Source organism: Strigops habroptila, chromosome 8, assembly GCF_004027225.2.
Source record: "Strigops habroptila isolate Jane chromosome 8, bStrHab1.2.pri, whole genome shotgun sequence".
NCBI classification, from domain to species: Eukaryota; Metazoa; Chordata; class Aves; order Psittaciformes; family Psittacidae; genus Strigops; species Strigops habroptila.
Genome location: NC_044284.2, coordinates 7,952,227 through 7,975,928, shown reverse-complemented (window position 1 = coordinate 7,975,928; position 23,702 = coordinate 7,952,227). Strand labels below are relative to the sequence as shown.

Sequence of the window (23,702 nt, the reverse complement as noted above, 5' to 3'; positions counted from 1 at the left end):
ATTCTCCTCTTTTATCTGTCATGTCAGGAGAGCGTGATGTTAATGAGATGTACAAAGGCTTCTGGGTAGCTGAACAGTTTTACAGTCCCACATTGATAAAGTAAAGCATTTGTCACTGTTACCACATCAATGTTTATTCCTAAGATCAAAGTCTGAATTTGCTGCATCACACAGTGCTGTCCTGTGCCACATGTTACCATGCATTTCCTTCCGAGGGAATGAATCGTGATTCCATATTTTTACATTCACAGTTTAATCACACCCTGGTTCTCACACCTGCTGATTGCCATCTCCACATGCAGTATGCAAGTAGCTTTTTGCTAGTATGGATTTTCTCCTCACTACCTGTGTGAAAAGCCTCACTATTTTGTTTGAGGACAATCACCACCTTCTAGCTCTGTAGGCTGCAGTAAAGAATACAGACAACTTCCTTCCTCCTGGAACCCTGGATTCAGTCATGTTAATTTACATTTAGATAGCACCTTTCATCCCTGAAGACCCCAATGCACTCTACAAACTCACCCTCTCTGTACACAGAAGCTGTACAAATATACACAGCTACATAAAGAGACGCAGCAATCCCACCACCGACTGCTGAAATGCATCTCTCTGCGTGTATTCCCAGCACGCTCGTGGCAAGTCAGCTCTGCACGCCCTACATCATATCACCATCACGGAGGAAAATTAGGCAGCGTGATTTAAAGCCATGCCATTTCCCTGTCAGGGAAGGGTGAGGAATCTAGGCAGGCAAGGGAACAGCTTTACAGCATGAGTGACTGACATCTCCTTGGCACTTTGCTGCATAGGTTAAAATGAGGTAAAGACTGATTTGTGGCAAGTTATACCTTACTTCTTTCACACTATCAGTGCCTGCAGAAGTCCAGGCTTGCTGCTCCCTTTCACGGATGGTTGACCTTCAATGAGTTTGTTTTATAAAACCAGAAAGTACCTGCTTGCTTTGTAATGAAAACATGAGGGGAAATAAACCTCCGTTTCCCCCACAGCAATAGTTGACTGGCTCCTGCCAATCTGAGGATGGAGAATGAAGAAACCCAACATACCTGAGACACCTTTTTGACCACGTCACTGCCCACGAGAAAGCCCTGGGCGTAGGAGCGTGCTGCAATGAAGGCTCGGGTTGCCTTCACCTTCAGGTCCCTGGGGACTTCACCAAAAGGTTTGTGCTGCTCTGCATGTTTCACCATGCAGTCCAGGTACTCATCTGTAATATGGTACTGAGGATTCATCAGCTTGAAGAGTCGCTCCAGTAAGCGTGTCCAGAACTCATTGAGGGCCTCTTCCAAGTTGATGTTGGAGCCCCGGTAATAGCGGCGTAGCTCGCTGTACAAGTCCTTGAAGACCTTCATGTTTTGAGTGTACAATTCTCCATATAGGCTTGGAAAAGCATCATAAAGGGCCTTTTCTGACTTGTTCAGCAAATCCTGGAAATAACCTGGAGAAAGAAGAAAAAGGAGATGGTGATGCATCAGTTGGACAAGCAGGAATCTAACAGCCTGTGCTGTTTGGCAGCACAACCAAATGCTCTGAGAAAAGAGAAAGGCCCTAACAGAGCTTTCCCTCCAATCAACCTTACCCACACTCTCAGTCTTGAGCCTTAGCTAAGAATATTGAAGGAGGAACCTGCTAGTGCCAGAGAACCATGGTCTGGGCCTCTTGCCTCTTCTTGCAGCCTCACCTAGAACTAAAATTGAGGGTCTTTGCCTAAGGTGCCATGGTGTTACAGGTTTTCTTCACAGAATGCATCAACTGGCATAGCTTATTTGAACCATAACTTGCCAGAGTTGTCAGCCAGTGCCTTATGAGACACTGAACCCTGAATCAAGAACCAGCTGCTGCTGGCACAGAAGTTGACACTTGTTAAACACCACTAAAAAACACTGTAAACTCACAAGGATGCCTGGATGCTGCTCAGGCAATGGAGGTCTGTCCTGTAGTGACTGCTAGAGTCAGACTAGTGTATCAATATTAGCATCCACACCAAAATGAAGTAAGATGAAGATTTAATCTAGAAGATAACCTGAAGTCTCCCATTCATATGTGAAAGGTTGGAATTCCTCCAGCATCACCTGCACTTACCATCATACAAAAGTGATGTCTCTTCTGGAGAAGACTGCAACTTGTTAAATTTGGAAACAGAACTTTCCCCTCCAGTCTTCCCCCAATTTCCTTTGCTATTCCTGGCTGAGGCACTGATAATTTGGGAAAGCCAGCAAGCCTCCAGTACAACATATGCATCTGAAGCACAAAGCACAACAGTCTAAGACAAGGTCCCTGCAGGCAGAGTCCATGCAGCATGTTTAGTTTAAGATGACATGACTTGGACTAACTGTTGTCCTCAGTGACCCAAACCCACTGTGACCCACTGCACAACTTGAAGTTGCCTTTAGAGACATCACCGCAACCTGTATGAGCTGCTTTTCTTTCCTGCCTCACGGCTTATTTTCTGACTTGTTTTCTCCAATGCCCTGGTGAGATGGATGGAGCAGGGCTGCCACCAGGGACGGTGCCAGCCCTTCACAGACGTCCCTCCATCAGCCCTAGTCATCAAGACAGCCTGGCTTGGAGGCACAGCCCATAAAGCCTGTGCCAGAGTCGCAAGCGCTGAGATGAGAACAGGCACGTTTTATTATGTATTTAAAGACAGGGTTGTAACTCAAGTGTTTTTGAACTGTCACTGAACATGACATCGCCATGTTCAAGGTTCTCATCCCACTTCCCTATTTAGATTTGCATCCTGCTTTTGTTAAGGTATGAACAACTAAATGGTTTTCACCCTAGGGTCAGTGATCATAGATGTGACAAAAATGCAACTCTCTTGCTACATACAGCAGGGTAAGGATGGCAGATTCAGCTCCTCCCTTACCAACATCTTTGGGTATATCCATCCTCTTGCCTGCCAGCTAACTTCAGGCTCTCTGAGACTGCACAGCGGGAAGCTCATAACAGGACCAGCCTGATTCCATTTACTGATTTACATAAGCAACTTGAATCATCATTTAAGTCAGCGAGAGGAAAAATGAGTTAAATAATAATTTTCATTTCAATTACATTTGTACTTTTTAGGGCCTTTTTGAAGCAAACCTGATTAAACTATTCTTTAAATCTAAACTACTATTATTTTTCTCTGGTGATGTATGATAAGCTCTGGTTGGAGGGAAACCATTATTCAATTAAAATCAAACAGCATGTATTTAAGTATATAAATTAACTTCACTATGCTAAAAAAGAAAGCTTCTGAAAAATGCATATTGCATGTCCAAAGCTTTATTAAACAAAGTATTTTTTAAGGGAACAGCACTGACTACAATTAAAAGACCTCTAAAATACTAGAACTAGTAAAGCTCAATTTCCATGGATCATGTTTATATTCATGGACTGGAAGGCCCATACAAGCTTTCCTGCATTAGTAATCTCTCGTTGGCTTCTCAGATTCAAATGAAGCTTAACCCAGAATCAGACTGAGCAACTGAAAACACCCTCTGTGCATCTGCGCCACAGGCTGCTAGAACTGAAACTTCTTGTAGTATTCTAACAAACCGATACTGAGCATTGGTAGCCTGGCCTCCTCCAGCCACAATCATGTATTGCTTAATAGTATGAAATTTGATTTAAGTGCGTTTAAAAGATTGTGAGCAAACCAGGTCTTTGCAGACGTTTGGTTTAATCACTTCTGCAGAAAATAAAAACAGGTTATCCAAAATGTTGAATAAAACCTGTGATTTCAAAGTGTACTTTTGGAAGAAAGTTATTCTTCAACCTGACCTGGTTGGCAGTTTGGATCTCCAAACATTTCTGTCCAAACATCTCCAAACTCTGTCTCTCAAATGACACTTTTTCCAGTGTGACTAATTTGAGGTAGCTTCATTTTCTGTTGCCTCAGCCTTCCTACCTGCACAATGATCAGAAATGGCATTCACCTACAACAGACACAACATACAAAGTTTCTCTGCTGCTCCTGAGATACCCAAAAGCCGCTCTGTATCTTAATGCATCACTCCAAGTGCTGCTGGTTACCCATTCACAATTTAATTAAACTGAGCTCAAACTCCCTTTCTTGTATAATCAGTGTTCTTTTCTCTGTGACAAGCGATGCTAACTGAAAAATTGCTCAGCAATCTGGGTACGACACGCAGCTTGGCATTCACGAACAGGAAAACACCAACAAACACAGCCCTATTTGTCAATCCAAGGTAAAATGACTTTCTTTGTACTGCTACAGGAGAAACAAGATGTATATCTTCCTGTCAGAAAATTGGAAGCTGCTCTCGAAAAAGTCCAGGCTAATTAAGAGTTGATGAACTGTTACTTCTCACCTAAATGAGAGAACACCAATTACAGCCAACCCGTCTGTGGCTGGTTGTAAGAAAATTCTTCTAGATTTCACATACGGAGGGGGAAAAAAAAAAATAATCTACATTATCTAGGGAAAATTAATTAGCAATTAAGTCTAAATGTGTTTGTGAAAAACGGCTGACCTGGCAGGGAGTTTAAATGCCCATTTTGCAGCATCAGAAGGCACTAAGAAGTGGGGTTTGTCAAGAGGAATGCACAGAAGCTTGTGCTAACTGTCCCGGTTCTACCCATGATCTCAGCCAGCGCTGTTCATATACTTGGCACAGATATCTGCAATTAACACCACATCTTCTCCTTAACACTCCCTGCCTACTAATATCCAACCTTTTAACATGTTTAGACATAGATTAAGATTTTAGACATTGACATAGATTAAGGATATGCAGGGCCTTGGGATAAAACAACTTGCTGAAGCACATTTCAGGCATCTGTCCTTTTTGATTTTAGGTAGAAGCAGTTATTTATTCTAAGGGAAGCACCCCATTATCTATAGCCATGGTGGATGGGGGACACTTGGGTAACCTGGGTGGTTGGAAACCTTTAATAATAAAACTGTCCCACTATTTCTACAAGGAGTTAAAAATAACCACCCATTGGGTCCATCTGGATTTATTAACCCTGACTTGGTTCACCACCGCTGGGTCTGTCCTGGCTCCTAAAGGACAATTAGAGAGATTAGCTCCAGCAGGGCATGAGCAGATGGAGGCAGCTTCATCCAGGTCACATCCTGGACACATCCCCAGTGCAATGCTGACACCGTGTTCTCCAGGCCAGCAGCAACAAGTTCAACCTATGTCTGAGTTCACGCACCGTATCATATGGCTTCATTAGCTTTGGGAAGGGAGGAATGGAGAGAAACGGCTTATGTGGAGCCGTTGCTGGAGCTATAAAGCTCCTCTGGCTCCAGGAGTCACTGCTGCACTCTCATCCCTGGGAACAGGTACACAAACAGCTGAGGTGGCTCTGCAGAGCTTCCCTCTGGAATGATGCATTTGTTTCCACCCTGAGTCACAAGAAAGCAGTTACGTATTTTCTGAAGCCCTGCTGAAAACGCACAGATGTTCTCAGCTTCTGCCAGCCTCAGAAATAGTACAATGGAGGCACACGAGCCAGAGATACCTTCCTGCAAGTCACCTGCTAAATCCACGGTGGGCTTCCCCTCTTTCAAAAGGGTTTCTCAGAGAGCCACTGAACAGGCGACTCCTTCCCCACCGCGGCTGCTGAAAGCCTCCCAACACTGCAGAGCTCAGCATGGGAGTTCCCAATGCCAGAAATTCAGACAAATCAAACTCCTTTTTCCCTGTGCCAATGAAAGGCACAGCTCCTCAAGTCAAGGCTGTTCCTACATGAAACATCACCTTTCGCCTTGCTGCCACAGTATTCATTTCCAGGCTCTGAAACAAGACACCCAGCTTTGCTCAAATGAAATTTGGCTTTTGGCAGAGGCCAGGTCTGAAAAACTTCAGCCTCAAATACAAAAATGCCTGAAAGTTATGAGCAAAGAAATTAAAGTCTTTACAGCCAAGATAATTTTCCAACCTTGGCCACTGTTTCTTGTGCTGTTGTAGTGACAAAAACTTTCTTCTCAGAGAATTAAGTTTTCAATCAGAATCTATAACCTTTGCACTCAAGAGAGATTGTAAATCCCCACCCATTCCCCCACTTCACAGCTTCCCAGTGCTCACAGCTCATATTTTCACAGTTTCCACATTTTCACAGCTCTGGATTCAAACTGGGAAGCTGTGAATAGCAAGGTAGGCACCGGCAGTTTCTCTCTGAAGATGGAAAGTTTTGGTTTCCCACTTCCTCATCCCCCCCAGCACCAAGTCCTTTACCCAAGCTCTTTGATACCATTTGATCACTCAACATCTGGAACACACTGGGGTTTCTTCAACTAATACAATGATGGAATGAGAATGGATGTAAGAAGGAGTGAAAAGGTCACTGAAGGAAGAACATCCAAATGCTCTTTGGGCATGCAGCAGATCAGCCTTTCTTTGAAACCCACCAAATTTTAGAGGCATACGAGAAAAGAATGTGAGAATTGGAAAAAGGTGACTGAACTACTTTCAATCTATTACTAAAGCCTTAAGCAGAAAACTGCAGTACAAAAAGTCACAACAAGCACAACTGGAAAGAGTAGTACCAGATCAGAGGAAATGAGGGAGGAAAACACATTGCTCACATGATGCCATTAATTCCAAACTCAGATTTTAAGAAGAAATCTGTTCCTAAAGGCAGGTTTAGTACTGGATGAGTGGATTTGGTGAATACCCTGGGCAACCACCTCTACCTACATCTGGAAGTCAGCCCTCAGAGGATGGGAAAGGCAGCAGTGTGCAGGGCTCCAAGAGGAAGGAAGCCCATGACAGGTGATACTTCAAATGCTTTGCTTTCCCTTTGAGCACAGAAGCAGCACTGGGGGCTCTGCCCTGCCTCCACCTTCCAGCTCCAAGCTCTCCCTTACTTTTTCCTTTCTTAATACAAGAGCAGACTGCTCTACCCCAGGACAGCACAGTTCAATTTTGCTTATGCTTCTGAAAAGCCTGGAGTAGTCCCTGCAGGAATGCCTAATAACTTACGCTGCACCCATGCAGTGCAGCAGTGCTCTGCAGCTACAGAAATGTTGCTCTCATGCAAAAGCTACCTAAGTTTTTCAGCTATGGGGCAAGATGACTCTCCTGCTTTGCATGGTGAGCTAGGTCTGTGGTCCAAGGGCTCTGCAGTGCAGCCATAAACTGCTAGGACAGCTGGAGGTGGGGGCAAATATCTGAGGAGGAAGAAGAATCAAATTCCATGTCATAATTTCTCATGTTTGAGCAAGCACATGAGCCTGTGGTGGAATTCACGCAGGGTCAGAGCCATGTGCCCGTCTCTGCAGCTCTGGAGGGAGGCCGAGTGAAAGATGTTCACCATTAACACTGCTACCGTGTTTCAAGAAGACTGCACTAAGAATAGGAGAGAAAAATAAGCTGACTCCGTGGTGTCCTGAACACCAGCAAAAGCAGGGAAAGAAATACAGGATAGGGACATCTACTAGAACAGAGCTCCCTCTCGGTGCTAGCCCTGTTGGTCTGAGGCACTGTATTTTCCTGGGCTGAGCTTCCATTGAATACACTGCTGCACATCCAACACAAATTTGCTTCTCCAGTTGGTTCTAATGCTGTGCTTGCAGTCAATCTACTATTAGAATAATTCAGCAACAGACTTAAGCCATTAAAATCCAAATCTAATGCATTCATGTCTATTTTATTCACTTCGGTAAGTACAGTGATATTTTATTTATAAAATTGTTATTACTCATTATTAATTTAAGTACTATCCATGGCTGTGCTGAAGAGCTGATAGCAATACAACAGCAGTGCTATGCTCTGGTTGTACCTTAGCTGGGTACTGCCAAAGGAAATAAGCAGGGTGAGACCAAATGACAGGTTTCACATGCAAACAGCCCTGCCTGTAGCATTTTCCTAGGGGTTACCTTTCTCCTCACAGTTTCACACTCTTATGTAGCTGTTTCCTCAGTCCCAATCCACCCTGGAGAATGCAGCCCCTGCCCACTGCATTCTGGTTCACTCTCGCCTGCAACATCCCTCCCACAGTACACGTTACCCCTGTTTGGTGGCTGCAACCTAAGAGGCATCATGACAAACCAAAACTTAAGATTGCAAAAGAAGCCCAAACACAGGTAAAATTAGCTTCTACCTAGAAGCCAAAGAATGAACTATATGAACAAATGTGCCAGGATGCAAGAATTAGGATGCTTTTAGGTAACACAATTTCAAAGCTTTTAGGATTCTCTCCAAAGAACCACTTCACTGATTTCTCTTCTGCACACTGTGTCCTGCGAGTGTGCGCTGAGAACACAGGACTGAAGAGATGATGTGGGTCAATGATACAAGTGCCAGCTCTGCAATGCAATAATCATTTTTGTACTCTCCTAAACCTGCACAGTGCCCAGCACTTCTCTTCTACCAAGAGAAGTTAGAGATTTCTGCCCTCACTGCTACTGGAAGGCTGGTCCAGAACAATTCCTCAGATGGGTGGACTCCTTTTCTTAACTTCTGGCCTAAGGTCACTCTTTATCCACTTGGTCTTTGCCAGTGTGGTCCTACAGTTTCAATAGTTGCTCTTCTTTTTTGGTGTTTATTTATATATAATGTCCCATATTTTCGCAGCCTTGCTACACATGTGAAGATACTTCTCTCTCTTCACACCAAACAGACTTTCCAGTTCTCTTGATCCTTCCACTAACTCTTATCTTCACCTCTGCTGGTTGGGATTACCTTTTCTTAAATGTGGGTTGTCAGAACTACAAAGAACATCTCCTTTTCTTCACTGGAAATAACACTGTGAATACTGCAAGGACTGCACTTACCTTTTCTAGGAACGCATCACATCAGCATTCCAGACTTTCTGCCACCAACTGGTACATCCCCAACTCTCCCCTTTGCTATTTCCAACTAATTAGTCCCCAGCCGTATTGCCTCACTGGAATACTGAATTTCACCCTATTTCTATTTACTTTGGTCATCCTCGTTATTCACTATCCTCTTCAACAACGACAACTTTTCCAGCACTGTGGATTAACTTTTTCCAGTTAATCTCATGAACACATTTGTTATCATATGTTCTGCTATTTAATGGGGCTGTTAACCAGGCTGGGGCCTAGGCCTGTCTTTGAGAACCACAATGGGGACCTTCCTCAAGCCCAGGAGCTCTTCTTTCAAAAAGATCTATTGCTACCTCCCTGTTAGTTAGTTCACCTGAAAATCCCTTTACTAATTTCCATCTTCTTCAGCTTAATTAACTACACAAGGCACAGATGCAAATGTCTTTGAAGTCTCCTGAGATGGGATTAGTTGATAGAACAGATACACCATCAGCAACTGTGAAAACAGGCAGCTATATAGGATTTGACCTAAAATAGCTGGCTTTGGGTAAGAGTGAGAGATGGCCTGCCTTAAACTGGTTCTAGATTGGGATATAAAGCAGACAGCTTGGGGTTTTTTTGTTAGGGAGAAAAGGGCTTTTTGAGAAAACAAAATCTTTCTCCTGTAAAAGAAAGTTGCTGTTGTGTGAAAATCCATTTTGGAATACGGTTCTGCTAGTGAGAGACCCCAGGAAGAACAGATCTGTGCAAACCTTAAGACACCCCTGAATTCAAGTTCATATAACCACTTTGTAAAGGCAAGAGACACTTGGGGCTGAGGGGCAAAGAAGACTAAATAGTCTGTATGAGTGGCAGGACATAGAAGCGAAGCCTGTGTGTATGCTGCAGCGTTAACAGGAGTCAGCATCTCGATGCTGGAGCACTTGAGCCTGCTGCGGTATTCCCTTCCGCCTGGTGATAAAATAGCAAGAAGGGAACAGGAGCAAGTGGCACACACCTGCTGGGAAAGTGATTCCAGGTGCCACACATCACCCTTGCAGACCCTGGGATATTAAATGTAATGCAGCTGACATCCAAGCCATTTGCCTGGTAGCTCCTCTATTGTTTAGGCTTAAAATTCCCATGTTAGGAAGCTTGCCGTGTGCTGCGCCCAGGGCAGGAGGAGGGGTGCTCAGGAGAGGGTGACCTGGCAGCCACTCTGGGCTGCACATGTGGAAGCACATGCATGCTGTGTGTGTGGCCGTGCTCCAAAGGTTGTCCCTGGAAGTGTTCAAAAACTGTGCAGATGAGGCCCTCAGTGACATGGTTTAGTGGTGGACTTGGCAGTGCTGGGGAAAGGTTTGACTTTATGATCTTGAAGGTCTTTTCCAACCTAGCTGATTCTATGATTCTATAATCCAACATGGTGCAACAAGCCACTGAAACACGTGTCTTTTCTGGATATCCTGAATATTTACATATGAGACTATACTGAGTCAATAGCAAAGCAATACCATCTGGAGTTACAGGCAAGCGTGCAACCCTAGAGGAAAGGCAATACTGCGTATTCAGGAAAGGCACTGACAGCAGGACAAGGGATGATACCACCCCTCAAATCACATCCAACTGAAAAGGTTTCCTGGCCAAGCCTCAATGCCTAAGAGTCATTGCTGGGTCACCAGCTTCTGTGGGCTTATCAGAACCTTTTTGAGCTGAAGTACACTACTGGGCTCTTGCAATGAGCCTCATGTTTAGTTTTATTTTCTGCGGAAAAGTTCTACCCTCAACTGGTTTTAAACCTCTACAGTACAGCTACATTTCCTTTGCCATTACCCGTTTCCTTAACGGCACAGGCTCCTTTTGGTATCAAGCTGAGAAGACTGTTGTGGCCTGAGTTCCTATGCTCCATGCAGCCTGCCTGGTGGAGAACAAAGAGCTGTGCTACCAGATCCTGCCCCAAGAAAATCTGCTGCAGGCGAAAGCCTTTGCAGATGGGATTTAGTCTGTTTGCATCCAGGGTGGGATAAGCAAATACAAGAGATGTGAATCTTAAGATTATTTTTCCCATGTGTGTTGCTGGGATTTGAGCTGGCAAGGGATTTTAATCATGGCTCCTTCTAAATATATCTGTGCTACAACTACAGACTTGCAGCAAATGCTGAACTGCAAATACTGCCCAGCAGGCTCTTATCAAACAGATTTCGCCACAACCTCTCTGCGAGATAAGGATGGGGAGGCATGTGGGTGGGATTCATCAACCCGGAGTCAAGGCTGATCTGGCAACTCCATCCTCACTTAAGGCAGAAAAGGCACTTCCCTCTTTAGCATGAACTGAGCTCTTCTTTCAGAGCCGTGCATCTCTCTCTATGGACTGTAGCAGGAGCTGAGATAACTAAGCTAGGGTAGGGTGAACTTTTAGAGAGAGGAAATTTTGTGAGATGAATTCCACTCTTCTTTTTTTTCCTCTAAGAAAGCTTGCATTTAGAGGTAAACCAACAAGCATCATAGCTAGCACTGACAGGAACATGGAAGGTGGTAAAAGTAATTGCTAATACTGCCTGTTTCTTTCCAGGTTTATTCAGTAAGACCTGAAGGGCTCGATTACTCTAACAGCAAAATAAACTCAGAAGTATCTTACGATATTGATGGTTGCTGGCAGTTTTAAAAGGTGTGATATACACCCTGGATAAATGCACAGTACATACCTATACAGCAGAGGAATTTTTCACTCCAGAAAGAAAAGCGTCCCTTTCCTCCAGCTGAAATAAACACACAGAAATGCAGTCTCCCAGCTGCAGATAAAAGGGAGACAGCCAAGGTAACCTCCTGACACCCTGGGTGCACACCCATGTATCAGGCTGGTGACAAGCTGCTGAGACATGGCATGAATGAGAGAAGCTCAGGAGATGACCGTGCAGGTTGCACACTTCCAGCAGCACTTCCCTGCTGAACTTCACTCAGGCTGAGCCTGACTTTCCACCCCTTTCAGCAAGTGCCAGACTGCTGTCACGGTGAGAGCACAACACCTCAGCCTCCTTCCCTCACCTCAAATACACACTGCTGAAGATTGAAGATAATTATTATAGCTTTCAATATGCATCGCCTAGCTTCTTCCTTACTTATAAAACATACCATTACCAATTTGTCACTGTCAGGCTCTTTGCAGTAGTATTTTAATTAAGAAAAACATCAGTGAATCATTATCTCTTTAGAATTAAATGCACTTCATTGTCTCTGCAAAAAAGCAGAGAAAAAGCCCCATGGTTTGTGTCTATCTTTGACACTTTCCATGTTCAAAGTGGGACTTAAGCACTCAAGCATCCTTACCGCATAGTCTGCAAGATCAAACCTCATTGTTTAAGTTTTCAGAAGCTGTAGGCTTCACGTTGTGGCAGTGGGACAGAACTGACTTTGGCTTTTTATCTTCTTCATTAGTGCTGCCCTCCACTCAAAATGGCCCCTAGACAAACCATGTTTTGTTGGGTTAATTAGACTATTTGAATCTCTGCATGCCACTGCATTTTTGCAATATAGAGTATCCAAGACACATGGCTCATGGATATCCACATATCTTGAGTATCTGACATGTGGCTTTCCCAAAGGAACAAGGAGGATAGAAATTACCAGCTGTGGGGATGACATTCTAAACAACCAAAGTTCTCTTGTTAATATTGCAGGAGTTTATCTAAGTCTGTATAAAGCTTTTAACTTCTAGTTTTCTCTCTTTCAATGGCATCAGAAAAAAAACTTGTCTCTTTGTAAAAATAATTTGCCTATGATATTCCCACTCATGGAACCAGTATGAAAAGGAGAAATAGGTAAAGATGAGAGAAGACAGCTACTCTTAACGGGCAACCTGAAGTATGCAATATGTATGTCTATCTGACAGCTGGAAGTGGGAAGAATGTATGCATATACAATAATATGCATGTCTTGAATAATGTCACTTGAATACTAGGCAAATTAATGTTGATTTCTATTTTAATATACCTGTAACATGGATATATTATATACGGCTACCCTAAACCAATATTAAGACACTACCATGCACTTTAAGAAATTACAGTAAGTCAGAAGGATGGTGGGTAACACAGCACCCCCTCAGCCCTTCAGTGCATGGGAATTATACTGGGTATAACCACCTTGTATTTCTTTCCCCAGAGGACAGAGAAGTGTGTCCTCTTCCCAAGTTTTAGGTGCCTGCTTCAAAAGAAGCAAACTTTTTCAATTGTTAAGGAAAAGGAATTCATGTTCCCTGACAGATATAACAATAAATCCAGTAGCAAATTTTAGTTCCCCTCCAATCTCTTGTCACCTGTTTTGTTAAACACCACTAACTTTTCACCTTGTTATAGAATCATAGAATGGTTTGGGTTGGAAAAGACCTTAAGACCATCCAGTTCCAACCCCCTGCCACAGGCAGGGACACCTTCCACTAGAGCAGGTTGCTCCAAGCCCCTGTGTCCAACCTGGCCTTGAACACTGCCAGGGATGGGGCAGCCACAGCTTCTTTGGCCAACCCATTCCAGTGCCTCAGCACCCTCACAGGGAAGAATTTCTTCCTTATATCTAACCTAAATCTCCCTGTTTAAGTTTGAACCCATTCCCCTTGTTCTATAACTACAGTCCCTGATGAAACTTAGATAGAGCTTGATTTTCAAAAATCCTGAGCATCATTCAACTACTTTATTTTAAAACATAAAGTCACTTATAAAGCAGTCCTAACAAGAGATTTAATCTTAGCTTACCTATTCCTGCTTCCACCTTTTCTTCTTTTTAAGGTTGCTAAGCATATACTGGCCTTTAGCCATGCTCAGATAAAACCACTGGATTCCCTGTCTGAGCTTGGGAGCCTTGCTTGGCTAGCGCCCAAGGAGATGGGTTGATCACTCAGCGAATGTCAGATCACAGAAAACCAAACAAGTAGAAAGACTTCATTCAGCCCTGTCATCTCTTCTGAATGGATGGATGACAACATGGCACCAGACCAGAAGTGCAATAACTCAGGTGACCTAAGCCTTGATTTGGTGTTGAAAGCTTTATGAACAAGACCAGTTCAAATCTAGAATGAGGCAAAATACTGAGACACCACGATCTCTGGACACCTGAGTTATAGCTGTACTACTGCTGAATTACTACTGTCTGATTTCACTGCATCTCATTGAGATTCACACAACACCTTGTCCAGTATTTAGACCTTTTTCAATTATAATGGAATATATTTTTTAAGAGGGATAAACATTTTTGTTTGTTTGTGGACTATACATGTTACATATTACTGGTTTGATTTGTTACTTGTGTGTGTCTTTAAAGAAAAATTGCACCATGACTGTAACCAGCATAGAAATGCCACAAAATCTATTTGCTTTGGAAAACTGTGTGATGGAAGAGGATGCTGTTCCTTCCTAACTATGCCTTGAAAAGCCCCTGTCCCTCAGCCACTCACCAACACTGCTTTCAGATAAGACACAGCAACTAAGTGAATGTTCCCAGTCCAACAAGTAGGCTAAATCCCTGTGGATAGCCACATAGGCTATACCTGACAGTAGTGCCTAATGCAGCAGCAATCTATATACACATGGCTAGTGTCACTTCTGCACCCTCCTCCTTCACTCTATATGAGCAGGACAGACAGAGGACATGAGCATTTCGCTGGCCCATGTGCATATTCAGTTTGTGCAAGCACTGCAAACCTGAACCACCATGAACACAATACAGTCCTTATTCAGCAGCCAAAGTAAAGCAAAGCAGAAACCAATTTCTGCTTGGGATGTCCCACCCCTCCCAGGCAAGCATACTTCCCTCAGCCAGAGCTGACTTACAGACCACCAGTCACCTCCACAGTATGTGTAGACATTTAAACCTCATGTAGAGGAAATACAATTCTGAAGACTTGGGAAAGAGTGCAAGAAGTTGAGAAATGTCTCTTGTCTGCCATGCTCCCCAATTCCGTTTTAAGCTGTACACATAATACATGTATTTATAACCTATATCACTTAAACATAAATCACCTGATAACTCGCAAGCACTACAAACCCTTAAAAGACAACCTGCTGGGGCACCTTGCACCTCTCAGGACTATCAGCTGCATACATCAATGACTGAAAACATCTGCATCTGCCACAGGCTGTCATCATGCTTACAGAACGGAGATCAAAAATGCATGTTAAAGAAAATATTAGCTGAGAACTGGAATGCTAACCACACTCTGACTGCAGCTATGCTTAGGGGAAAAAAAAGAGAGGAAACTATACGTGCTCCTTATTTAAAAATATACTTAAAATGGCTAAAAAAAGGCTTGGGTTACCCTGAGACGCTGGCACTTTCCTCCTGCTTGAGTTGGGGATTCTGCTGCTTTTGAAACATCACTGGCTCAGACCCAGGTTTGAAGGATGGGAAGAATGGATACTTGTTAAAAGCATGTGCTTGTTCCACTTTACCCAACTTAGAACGTTCCCCCTTTTTTTTCCCCCGCCCTGTCAGATTTTGTCCCAAGTACATTGTACCAGTGAACTGGACATGAATAATACTGACCTTTTTAAAATGTGCTCCCATGGATTTAAACTGAAATCCTCAGTAAACAGCTAATTAATACATTTAGAATGCATTTATGAGGATGTGGATGTGCAGAGATGTTGACAAGCAGCTGTGATTCACCTTCTTCTCTTATCACAGACGCTTGGAGACAATCAGAGAAATCTCAGATCTCGCAGAATATTTAGAACAGACAAAAGGAAAAACTATTTCAAACAGTGAAATTATGGAAACCCCCACCCCTGTTACAAAACTGGATGCTGAAGACTAAAAGAGACTCAAAAAGTGATCAAATAAGAAAGAGGAAAGTCCCCATTTGGTGCACATGGAAAAATAAACAAGTCCAGGGTAGCAGAGGCACTGCAAACATTCATGGGGCAGGGGGCACACAGGATAACTTTGGTGCTTCCTCTGTAAGCAAGGGTGCACCTCACTAACTGCCATTGACCTGGGACGCTGTTAAGACTGAAGTGAGAATCAAAGCAAATTTTATTCTCTTGGAAAAGAGAGTCAAGAAACTGGTTGTTAGACTCGGAAGACAGACCCACCAAACACACCGTCCTGACCAGAGCCAGCTCTGGGTCCTGCTGGGCTCAACCCGCAGCCTGCTACAGCCATGACCCAGGCCTTGGACAAACTTCTCTTTCTGTCATGGTCCTGCTAAACCAGAACCATCCTCTGGATGCACATCCCCTTCTGTGACCTTTTTGTGCCTAAATGCAGATCCCCAGGGATATTCCTTAACCCAGAAGCTCAGTGATTGACTTATGCAACTCATGCATCTCCTGTTAATGAAAAGCTGTGCCATACACCACTATATGATGATGTGCAGACATGCTTTCTGAACATGAGCTCAGACTGGGTGAAGCACACCATTTTATAACAACTCCTGAATAAAGAGCTTGTCCAGGTGACACAGATGCAGCCTTTTCTTTACAAAGACACTGGCGAGTGAGACCTGAAAATCAATTCCGTATGTAAATGAATCCAAGTAAACCTAGAGAGATGTCTTGTTCTCCCAATGCAACGATAATAATAAATGCAGCTTACTGTCAGAGCCAGGCAGAGGCAATAGATAATAAGACAACCTAAGCAGTACCCTGGTGAGAGCTCTCCAGTAAGGAGAGCTTCTCCATGCCTGTTCTGGTGGGGAGTAATTTGACAATTCTACTTTGATTCCTTGGGGATGCTCCTTTGGGGTTCAGACCAATGGCCCACCCAGCTGTGCCAGCTGAAGGCTGCTTTTAACTTGCCAACTTTAAAACAGTAATATAAATTCCTGGTGTGCTCAGGAAAAAATACTGGTGGTCAAGTGATGCCCATTCCCTAGAGAATTCCATCTGAGTCAGGCAGTTCACACCGAAAGGAACCAATTTTGGGCTACATTGTGTGAGTCCAAAAGGATGTTAAGTACTTTTCCGTGCAGTTTAGATAGGACAAAGCAAACCGAAAGACCTTTCCCAATGTTTGAGGGAGCTGAAGAGCTGCTCCCAGCCCTAAAACTCCACAGATGTGGAAGCAGCTGGCCAGAGAAGGACCAACCCCTGACTGGGCACACTCTCACAGTGCCTTTTCTGAAATCCCCATTTACACCATGTAACTGCTGCACATAACCAACAACACTTTTACTTCCCCATTTCAACTACATGCTTGGCAACTTTCTGTTTATGCTGCTCCATTCTCTTAAAAGAGTGGAAAAGCAGCTCAGCTCCTCATTAATGAGGTAAAGGGCAACCTTACTTCATTTAGAGTTCCCCATATCCCTCTGATACACTCCAGAGCTCACAGCAGTGGATTCTTCACACAGAAATTAATAAGGACTGTAAGCAAGGGGTGGCATCTGTGTGCCACTACCAAAGACAAGAGACCCTCCCCCCGATTCACACAATGGGTAACCAAACCTTCAGCCTTCAACACATTTAACACTGCTGTCTTGATCTTTTGATGTCATTGATTTTCTCATGCAACTGATGGAGGAACTGCTCTGCATGGTCTCCATCTGCTCCAGCCCTCCTTCAGCACCTAATGGTAGTTCTAACAGTAATACAGAGATGTCTCTTTTCACTGCCTCACAGGCAATTGCTTAGATTAGACACCTGGAGGCCTCATCTGAGGTGAGATAAAACTCACCCCAGTCTTTAGTCTCTTGTTCAATAGATTAAATTAACATGCTATGCTCCTGGGACCACCTCCCTGCCCTTCATTATGAAGGCTTGAGGAAGGAAAGCCCTAGCACTTGCAAGCTTGCCTCTGCTTAAATTCCTTTAATCAGTATCCTACAGTGATACAAACCACTGCTACTTTGTGGTGCTGACAACAGGGAAAAAGTCATTTAAGGTCTTTGCAGCTGTTCAATTTGTGATACAGGCTTTGATGCTCCTTGGTAAGGGTTTTTTTGTGTTCAGTCTCACATAGCTGAGAGTGTGCAATGTGTCTGCAGTGTCTCTCAAATGAGGCAAAGTGTCACAGGAGCCCATATGTGTACATAGAAATCAGTGCAAGTGGATTGAATAAGTGAAAAAGAAGCAAGGGAGGAAGCAGGGCTTCCTATCTCTTCTGGTCCATCCTCTAGGATGGTAGGAGAGACAGCTTCTACCAGTCTATTGAAATGAGGAAGAGGAGGGGGACTCTCAGCATGCTGTCTGTGTGGGAAAGGCTTAATGAGCCTTCAGCTTACTGACTCCAAGAGAATGCATGCAGGAGACAGCCAATATAAACATACAGAGCTCAGGAAAACCTTCAGTGGGATCCTACACCTTCTTTGACATGAAAGTCAATTGTGCATGAAATACAAAGCCCCAGAAAAAACAGACTTCATTAGTTCTAGTGCTCATGGAACCATGTGCAAAATATGTAAAAAATAATAATAGCAAAACTGGTCATAAAATATTGGCAGAAAGGAGCTGCATGTCCAGAAGCTACAATGAGTTAGAAGAAGAAAGAGAAGCCAAATAGCTGCAACTTACTTATTAGAGATCTACTGAATAAATGGCCCTGGGAACTACTGTACCAATTCATCCACAACGAATGAGAAAGCAAAAGCTGTTTCCTTAAAGAACTGCCTTGGAATGAAATAATCTGTAGCAATATTAAAGCAGACCATTACTTGTGATTGTTCTTACCATTATTTTTTAAGTTCTGTAGTACTACTTTTTCAAGTCTAACAGCTAACCTTGGAGACTGGGCAGGACCTGTTACACTCTTGCTGACATATTTCTAATTCAGCAAATTGCATGGGAAAGCAAGTGCCTGGGAACAAGTCACCTGCATTTGCCTGTAAATACAAGAGGAGAGGTGTGGAGTGAAGCTGCTCTGCACCCGAGTATGGAGCAATTGGTTTCTGATGGGTCCATGACCATTGACACCAACAGCACAAATCCTGGTGATCAGGTGCGAACACTTCTCTGTTAAAGTACAAGCATAACTAATGTGAGACTTCCCTGCTGACCATACAAAGGGAAGGAATATCTACTGGATTTTCAACTTTGTTCAGCCACAGCAACAGTTCATGCTTCAGCATGAGGGTGGAAGAGAGAAATGTGGGTTCAGTTTTAACCAGAGAAAGCCATGCCCTTTCTCCCTGCTCCTCTGCTTCCAGATATACGGGCTGCACGACAGACATTGAGATGAGACCACTTGGAGAATACATGCACTATCAAAAGCAGAGTGTGCACTTTGTAACTAACTTTAGTTGTGTTACTGAAAGCTTTAACTAAGTCTAATTAATGTTTTCAGCCTGTGGCATTTTCTATCACTTGGTTTGACCCTGTAGCACTCCTTTTCCTAATCCTCTTAAAATAGGCTGTTTTAAAGGTTTACTCAAGCTGACACTTGGAGCATGATGCTAAAGAACTGTTATTATGAACAAAGCTATTTGGCGCTCATTAGCAGGATGACAATTAGCTGAAAAACAAGTGTAGCTTGAATCACAGGACTCATGCCTCCGTACTAATTTTATCTGAATCTCCTAAGGATACCAAGCCACAGACACTGCTAAAGGAGCAGGGAGAGGGGCTCCCTTGGCTCCTCGTGGCAGCAAGCAGGGAGAATTCTGCAGAGAGTCCAAGCTCTCCTTTCTTGTCCCATCACCTTTACTCTTTTCCTGTTGCGGCTCTGAATGGATCTGAAGGGTTTCTGCTGTCTGGTATTAAACAGATACCACAGAAAAGGATACTGAATTATCACTACCAGATATATTTTTGTCTCTCTGTGCCACATGAGGCTTGAATGGGTTTCTGAAATATCACTGTAGCAGACTTTGAGATAACAATACTGATTCTGGTCTTCAACCAGCTGTCTTTTCAAATATAATCAATGTATTCTCTCCCCACAGCAAGCATAGTTAGTTTATATTTGAACTTTTCCATCTTTGAGAACATGTTTACCGCTGCCTCCTTGAAGGACATTGGATCTCATTTACTTCAACTTCCTCTGTTCTGCTCTCACTGTGAAGAAAAGCCCTTTATGTCGACGTGACACTATAAAAATCTATAATCATAAAGCTAAAAATAAGCCCCCTGCTAGAATAAGATCAGCTGAATATATTGAATTGCTTTCTAAAGTAGTATCTGGTTCTGCACTGTATTTTCGTATTTGACTTCAATTAAATTAGTTTTCTTGGGCAATTCAGAAGCCTTTAAGTAACCACATGTCACTGAATATAAAAACCACGGTGTATTTACTGCATAAATAAGAGTGCACACTATCTCGCTCCAAAGGTCTTATTCCAACACAAACCTGCTTTTTACCACTCTGGAACTGCCACCAGGGACCCATTAGACCCCCGAGTGTGCCCAGAGTTTGGCAGATAAAAGGAAGGGATGAAGAACACATAGTAGAGCTCTTCATACAGAGTATTTATTGCAATTTTGGGTAATTTGTTATGGTGGAGGGTTTGATTCACCGATAATTTCACACTACATAAAAATCGAAGCTGTGATAATTTAGGTAGGCTATCAAGTACTGCTGGTCTGAACCATAAACAAAGCAAAACCAGTCACTACTTTCACTGAAAAATTGTGTGGTTTAGGGTTTTAACACTGGCCTATCCCAGGGGAAGGAGAAGAAGATTGGAAAGCACTGGTTTCAACAAACACGAAACTGCACAAAAAGTAGCAAAAAATAGATACACCGAATTTTCACACATAAAAGCAAATAAAAATGCTATAATACTGGCTTCTTCAGTTTAATCCAATCATCCTCTGAGATTTCTACTTGTTTTGATATGAAAAATATCAATTCATCACAATACTGAGTTTTCCACTTGCTTCTATTAATAAAAAGAAGCTATTGATTTAAACAATGTGTACACAACCATGACTTTTCAAACCAGAAATCATACTTGTCTGAAAGCTTTCTCTTTTGGTAAACTATTAAATCTTAGAGAATTCAGCAGCACAACAGGAAAAAACCATACCCAAAGGGTAAGATCTCACAGCCCTTGCTCTGTCCAAAGGGCCCCAGAGGGCATGTATGTCCATGTGTGGTGGACCAGGATCACAACCTGCCAAGCAAAGTGGACGCTTAGGTACAGCCCCTGACAAACACTGCATCTACAGTCACATTTTCTGTAAGGGAGGGAAAAATAATGACCTATGGCTATGGCAAAAGCTTTCCAGCCCTTTGGCTCGCAAGCTGCACAGCAGCTCTCGGCAGCTTGCAGTCAGAAGTGTTGCAATTTAATGTTAGGGCTCATGGACCTCTGAATCTTCAGGAGTCCACACAATCCACAGCTGAGGTTAAGAAGGTGTGCAGAGGGCTCTAACTAAACCCATTGCATTCAAAGACCTTAAATATGTTTAGAATTTAAAATATGAAACTTCTTTTTCTATACTGCCAGAGTTTTACTCATTCCTCTTTGCTGTTCCACAGTCTTATAAGGCTAATTTGGGCACCATTAATTCCCAACGAATTTCAGGCTTATCACATAGCAGTTCTACTTACACATTTACAATATTCCCGTAAACTGCAAAAGGCAAGCTGGGGGTTTGATGATGCAAAAAACCCTCCCACCAAAATTACAAGAGTGATAGACTTGGCAATAGACTGACAGACTGAGCATCCTCAAGGCAAAAAGTAGGAAGGTCATAACTCATCCGTGCCTCTCTGGGGCTGCAGAGCCACCACTCTGCACACAAGGAGCTCACCTCGAGTCCCACTCCTGTTCAGACTATACAGCACCCATTATCCTCGCTTGGTGCATACAGAGCTTTTCTTAAATTAACACAGATGCCGTTCCCTATTAGCAACAATTTGTTCCACAAATAGACATTTTCAAAAACAACATCTGTGCCAGCTCTTAATTTGCAGCATGCTGGTTGTCTTACAGGAGTCAATGGCAGAGGTCACACCAGTCAAACTAGTTGTGAGAACAGAACTTTGTGGGAACAGGGCCTTTGTAGTTTGCTTTTGTTCTGTCTTTGCCTGCCGTGGGTTTTGTGATATTTCAGTGACATGACTCTTGTGGGGTGTGAGGGGTTATTTGGGGGATGTTGGAAATCACAGAATCACAGAATGGTTAGGGTTGGAAACAACCTTAAGATCATCTAGTTCTGCCATGGGCAGGGATACCTTCCACTGGACCAGGCTGCCTTTGTATTTCAGCTACTGGTTTTAATGTGAAAGGCAGTTGTGAACATTTTCTAAATCATTTCAGGAAGCCTCAGAGGCAGTTTTTTAAAAGGTAATTTTTGGTAGCATTGACTTTAACTGTTCCATGCTGCTGACAGGGCCCTTGCATGTGAGTGTCCAAGCTGCTGTAATAAGAAGTGGAAAAATAGGGGCTGGGCCATGCTCTGCCATGTCCCCTAACCCAGGCAGGCAGCAAGCTCTGCAGTCACAGGCAATGCTGTGCTTGAGGGCTTTGCAGTTCTGCTTGTGCCTGCAACCCAGCTTACAGCCACCATGGACCAAAGAAGCCCCAAAACACAAAGGGCCTGTGCTGTGTGCTGTGCCCTCGTGTTAGCAAAGAGCATGTCAAACCTGCTGGCTGCAGGCTGTACCCAGGGAAAAAGGGCACGTCCATCAGGGATGCTCTCTTGAGTGGCAGCATTACTGGCAGACGGCACCAGCAGTCCCCAGATTCATTGGGAGCCCCACACTCCGCATTCGTATGCTGCCCCCATCTTCTACTGCCCTGGACCAGCCTTCAAACCCTGGCACTAAACTCACCCCTCATGAGGCAATTACCTGGTAGAGTGAAACTCCCCTGGGGTTTGGAAGTCCCTGCCAACCAGGCAAGGACACATGGGATCACCGCAGCTACGTTCACCAGGGTTCACCCTGCAGAGCCCCACGGCAGCGCCGCACCTCCGCGTGCCTCCACCCACAGGCAAACATGAACTCACCTGCTGTTTAGAGCAGTTATGGGTGGTGTGGCTTTGTATGTCAAACCTGAGCAACAAGGGGAAAAGCTTTTCAGTGGCAAGCACGAAAGATAAGCTCAAAGGGTATTTTGCTGCTTTCCTACAGCCAATAATAGATACCCAAGAAAATGTTATACGTGTAAGATCAGGAGATGTTACAAATCATTCCTTACTCCTTTTCCAATTTTCTCCACACCCATAATCTATAATTTCACGTCTGGTGTAGACCTGATGGATTGCAACACTGTTGATAAACTGCAATAACAAATAAACAGTTATTATTAATGGGACTATAAATCACATGATCAACCCCTGGGCCAGTTAACTGTAGTCATTTACATTCTACCTGAAACACTAAAGCTGCCACTGCAGCTGAATGTGGCATTCCAGGTTGTCCTCAGCCATAAAACCACAGGTGTGTGGAATCCCACTGCTGTTCCATCCACCTCAGTGGCGGCCACCCCTCCAGGCACGGGTTTCTCATGGATTTCTTGTCAGCCTGCTCTAAGGTTTCCCCTTAAGGAGCCTTCTCTTCTCCAGGCGGAACCAGCCCAGCCCTCTCAGCCTGGCTCCAGAGCAGAGCTGCTCCAGCCCTCACAGCATCTCTGTGGCCTCCTCTGGACTCGCTCCAACAGCTCCAAGTCCCTCTTGTGTTGTTGCCCCAGAGCTGGACACAGGACTGCAGGGGGGGTCTCCCCAGAGCGCAGCAGAGGGGGAGAATCCCCTCCCTCAACCTGCTGGTCATGCTCTGGGGATGCAGCCCAGCACACATGTGTGGTTTCTGGGCTACGAGCGCACACTGCTGGGTCCAGGGAAACTCTGCAGCGTGCTGGCTGTGCAAGAGAGGATCCTGATATGAAAATGAATGTGTTCAGGTTTTTATCTCTGGTTAATTTACTGCTATGAAGTTACAGAAAACTGAATGTTAACTGAACTGGTAGGTCTGGGCATTCAGTTTTCTTATCGCCGCAATGGAACGGGCAGTAGGTTTTCACACCACGTTGCAGCAGAGGCCCATCATTCAGCCAACACACAATGTGCAGCTCCTCAGATATCAAGCT

At 43.9% G+C, this 23,702-nt stretch overlaps 1 protein-coding gene across 1 annotated transcript in view; it reads right to left on the bottom strand.

Moving 5' to 3' along the window:
- The window catches only part of GPC1 (glypican 1), a 203,079-nt gene that overhangs the window by 27,738 nt on the left and 151,639 nt on the right, over positions 1-23,702 (bottom strand). The window contains exon 3 of the mRNA XM_030495161.1: positions 1,062-1,453. Coding sequence (XP_030351021.1) covers positions 1,062-1,453 — 392 coding nt within the window. The remainder of the gene's footprint in view (positions 1-1,061; positions 1,454-23,702) is intronic.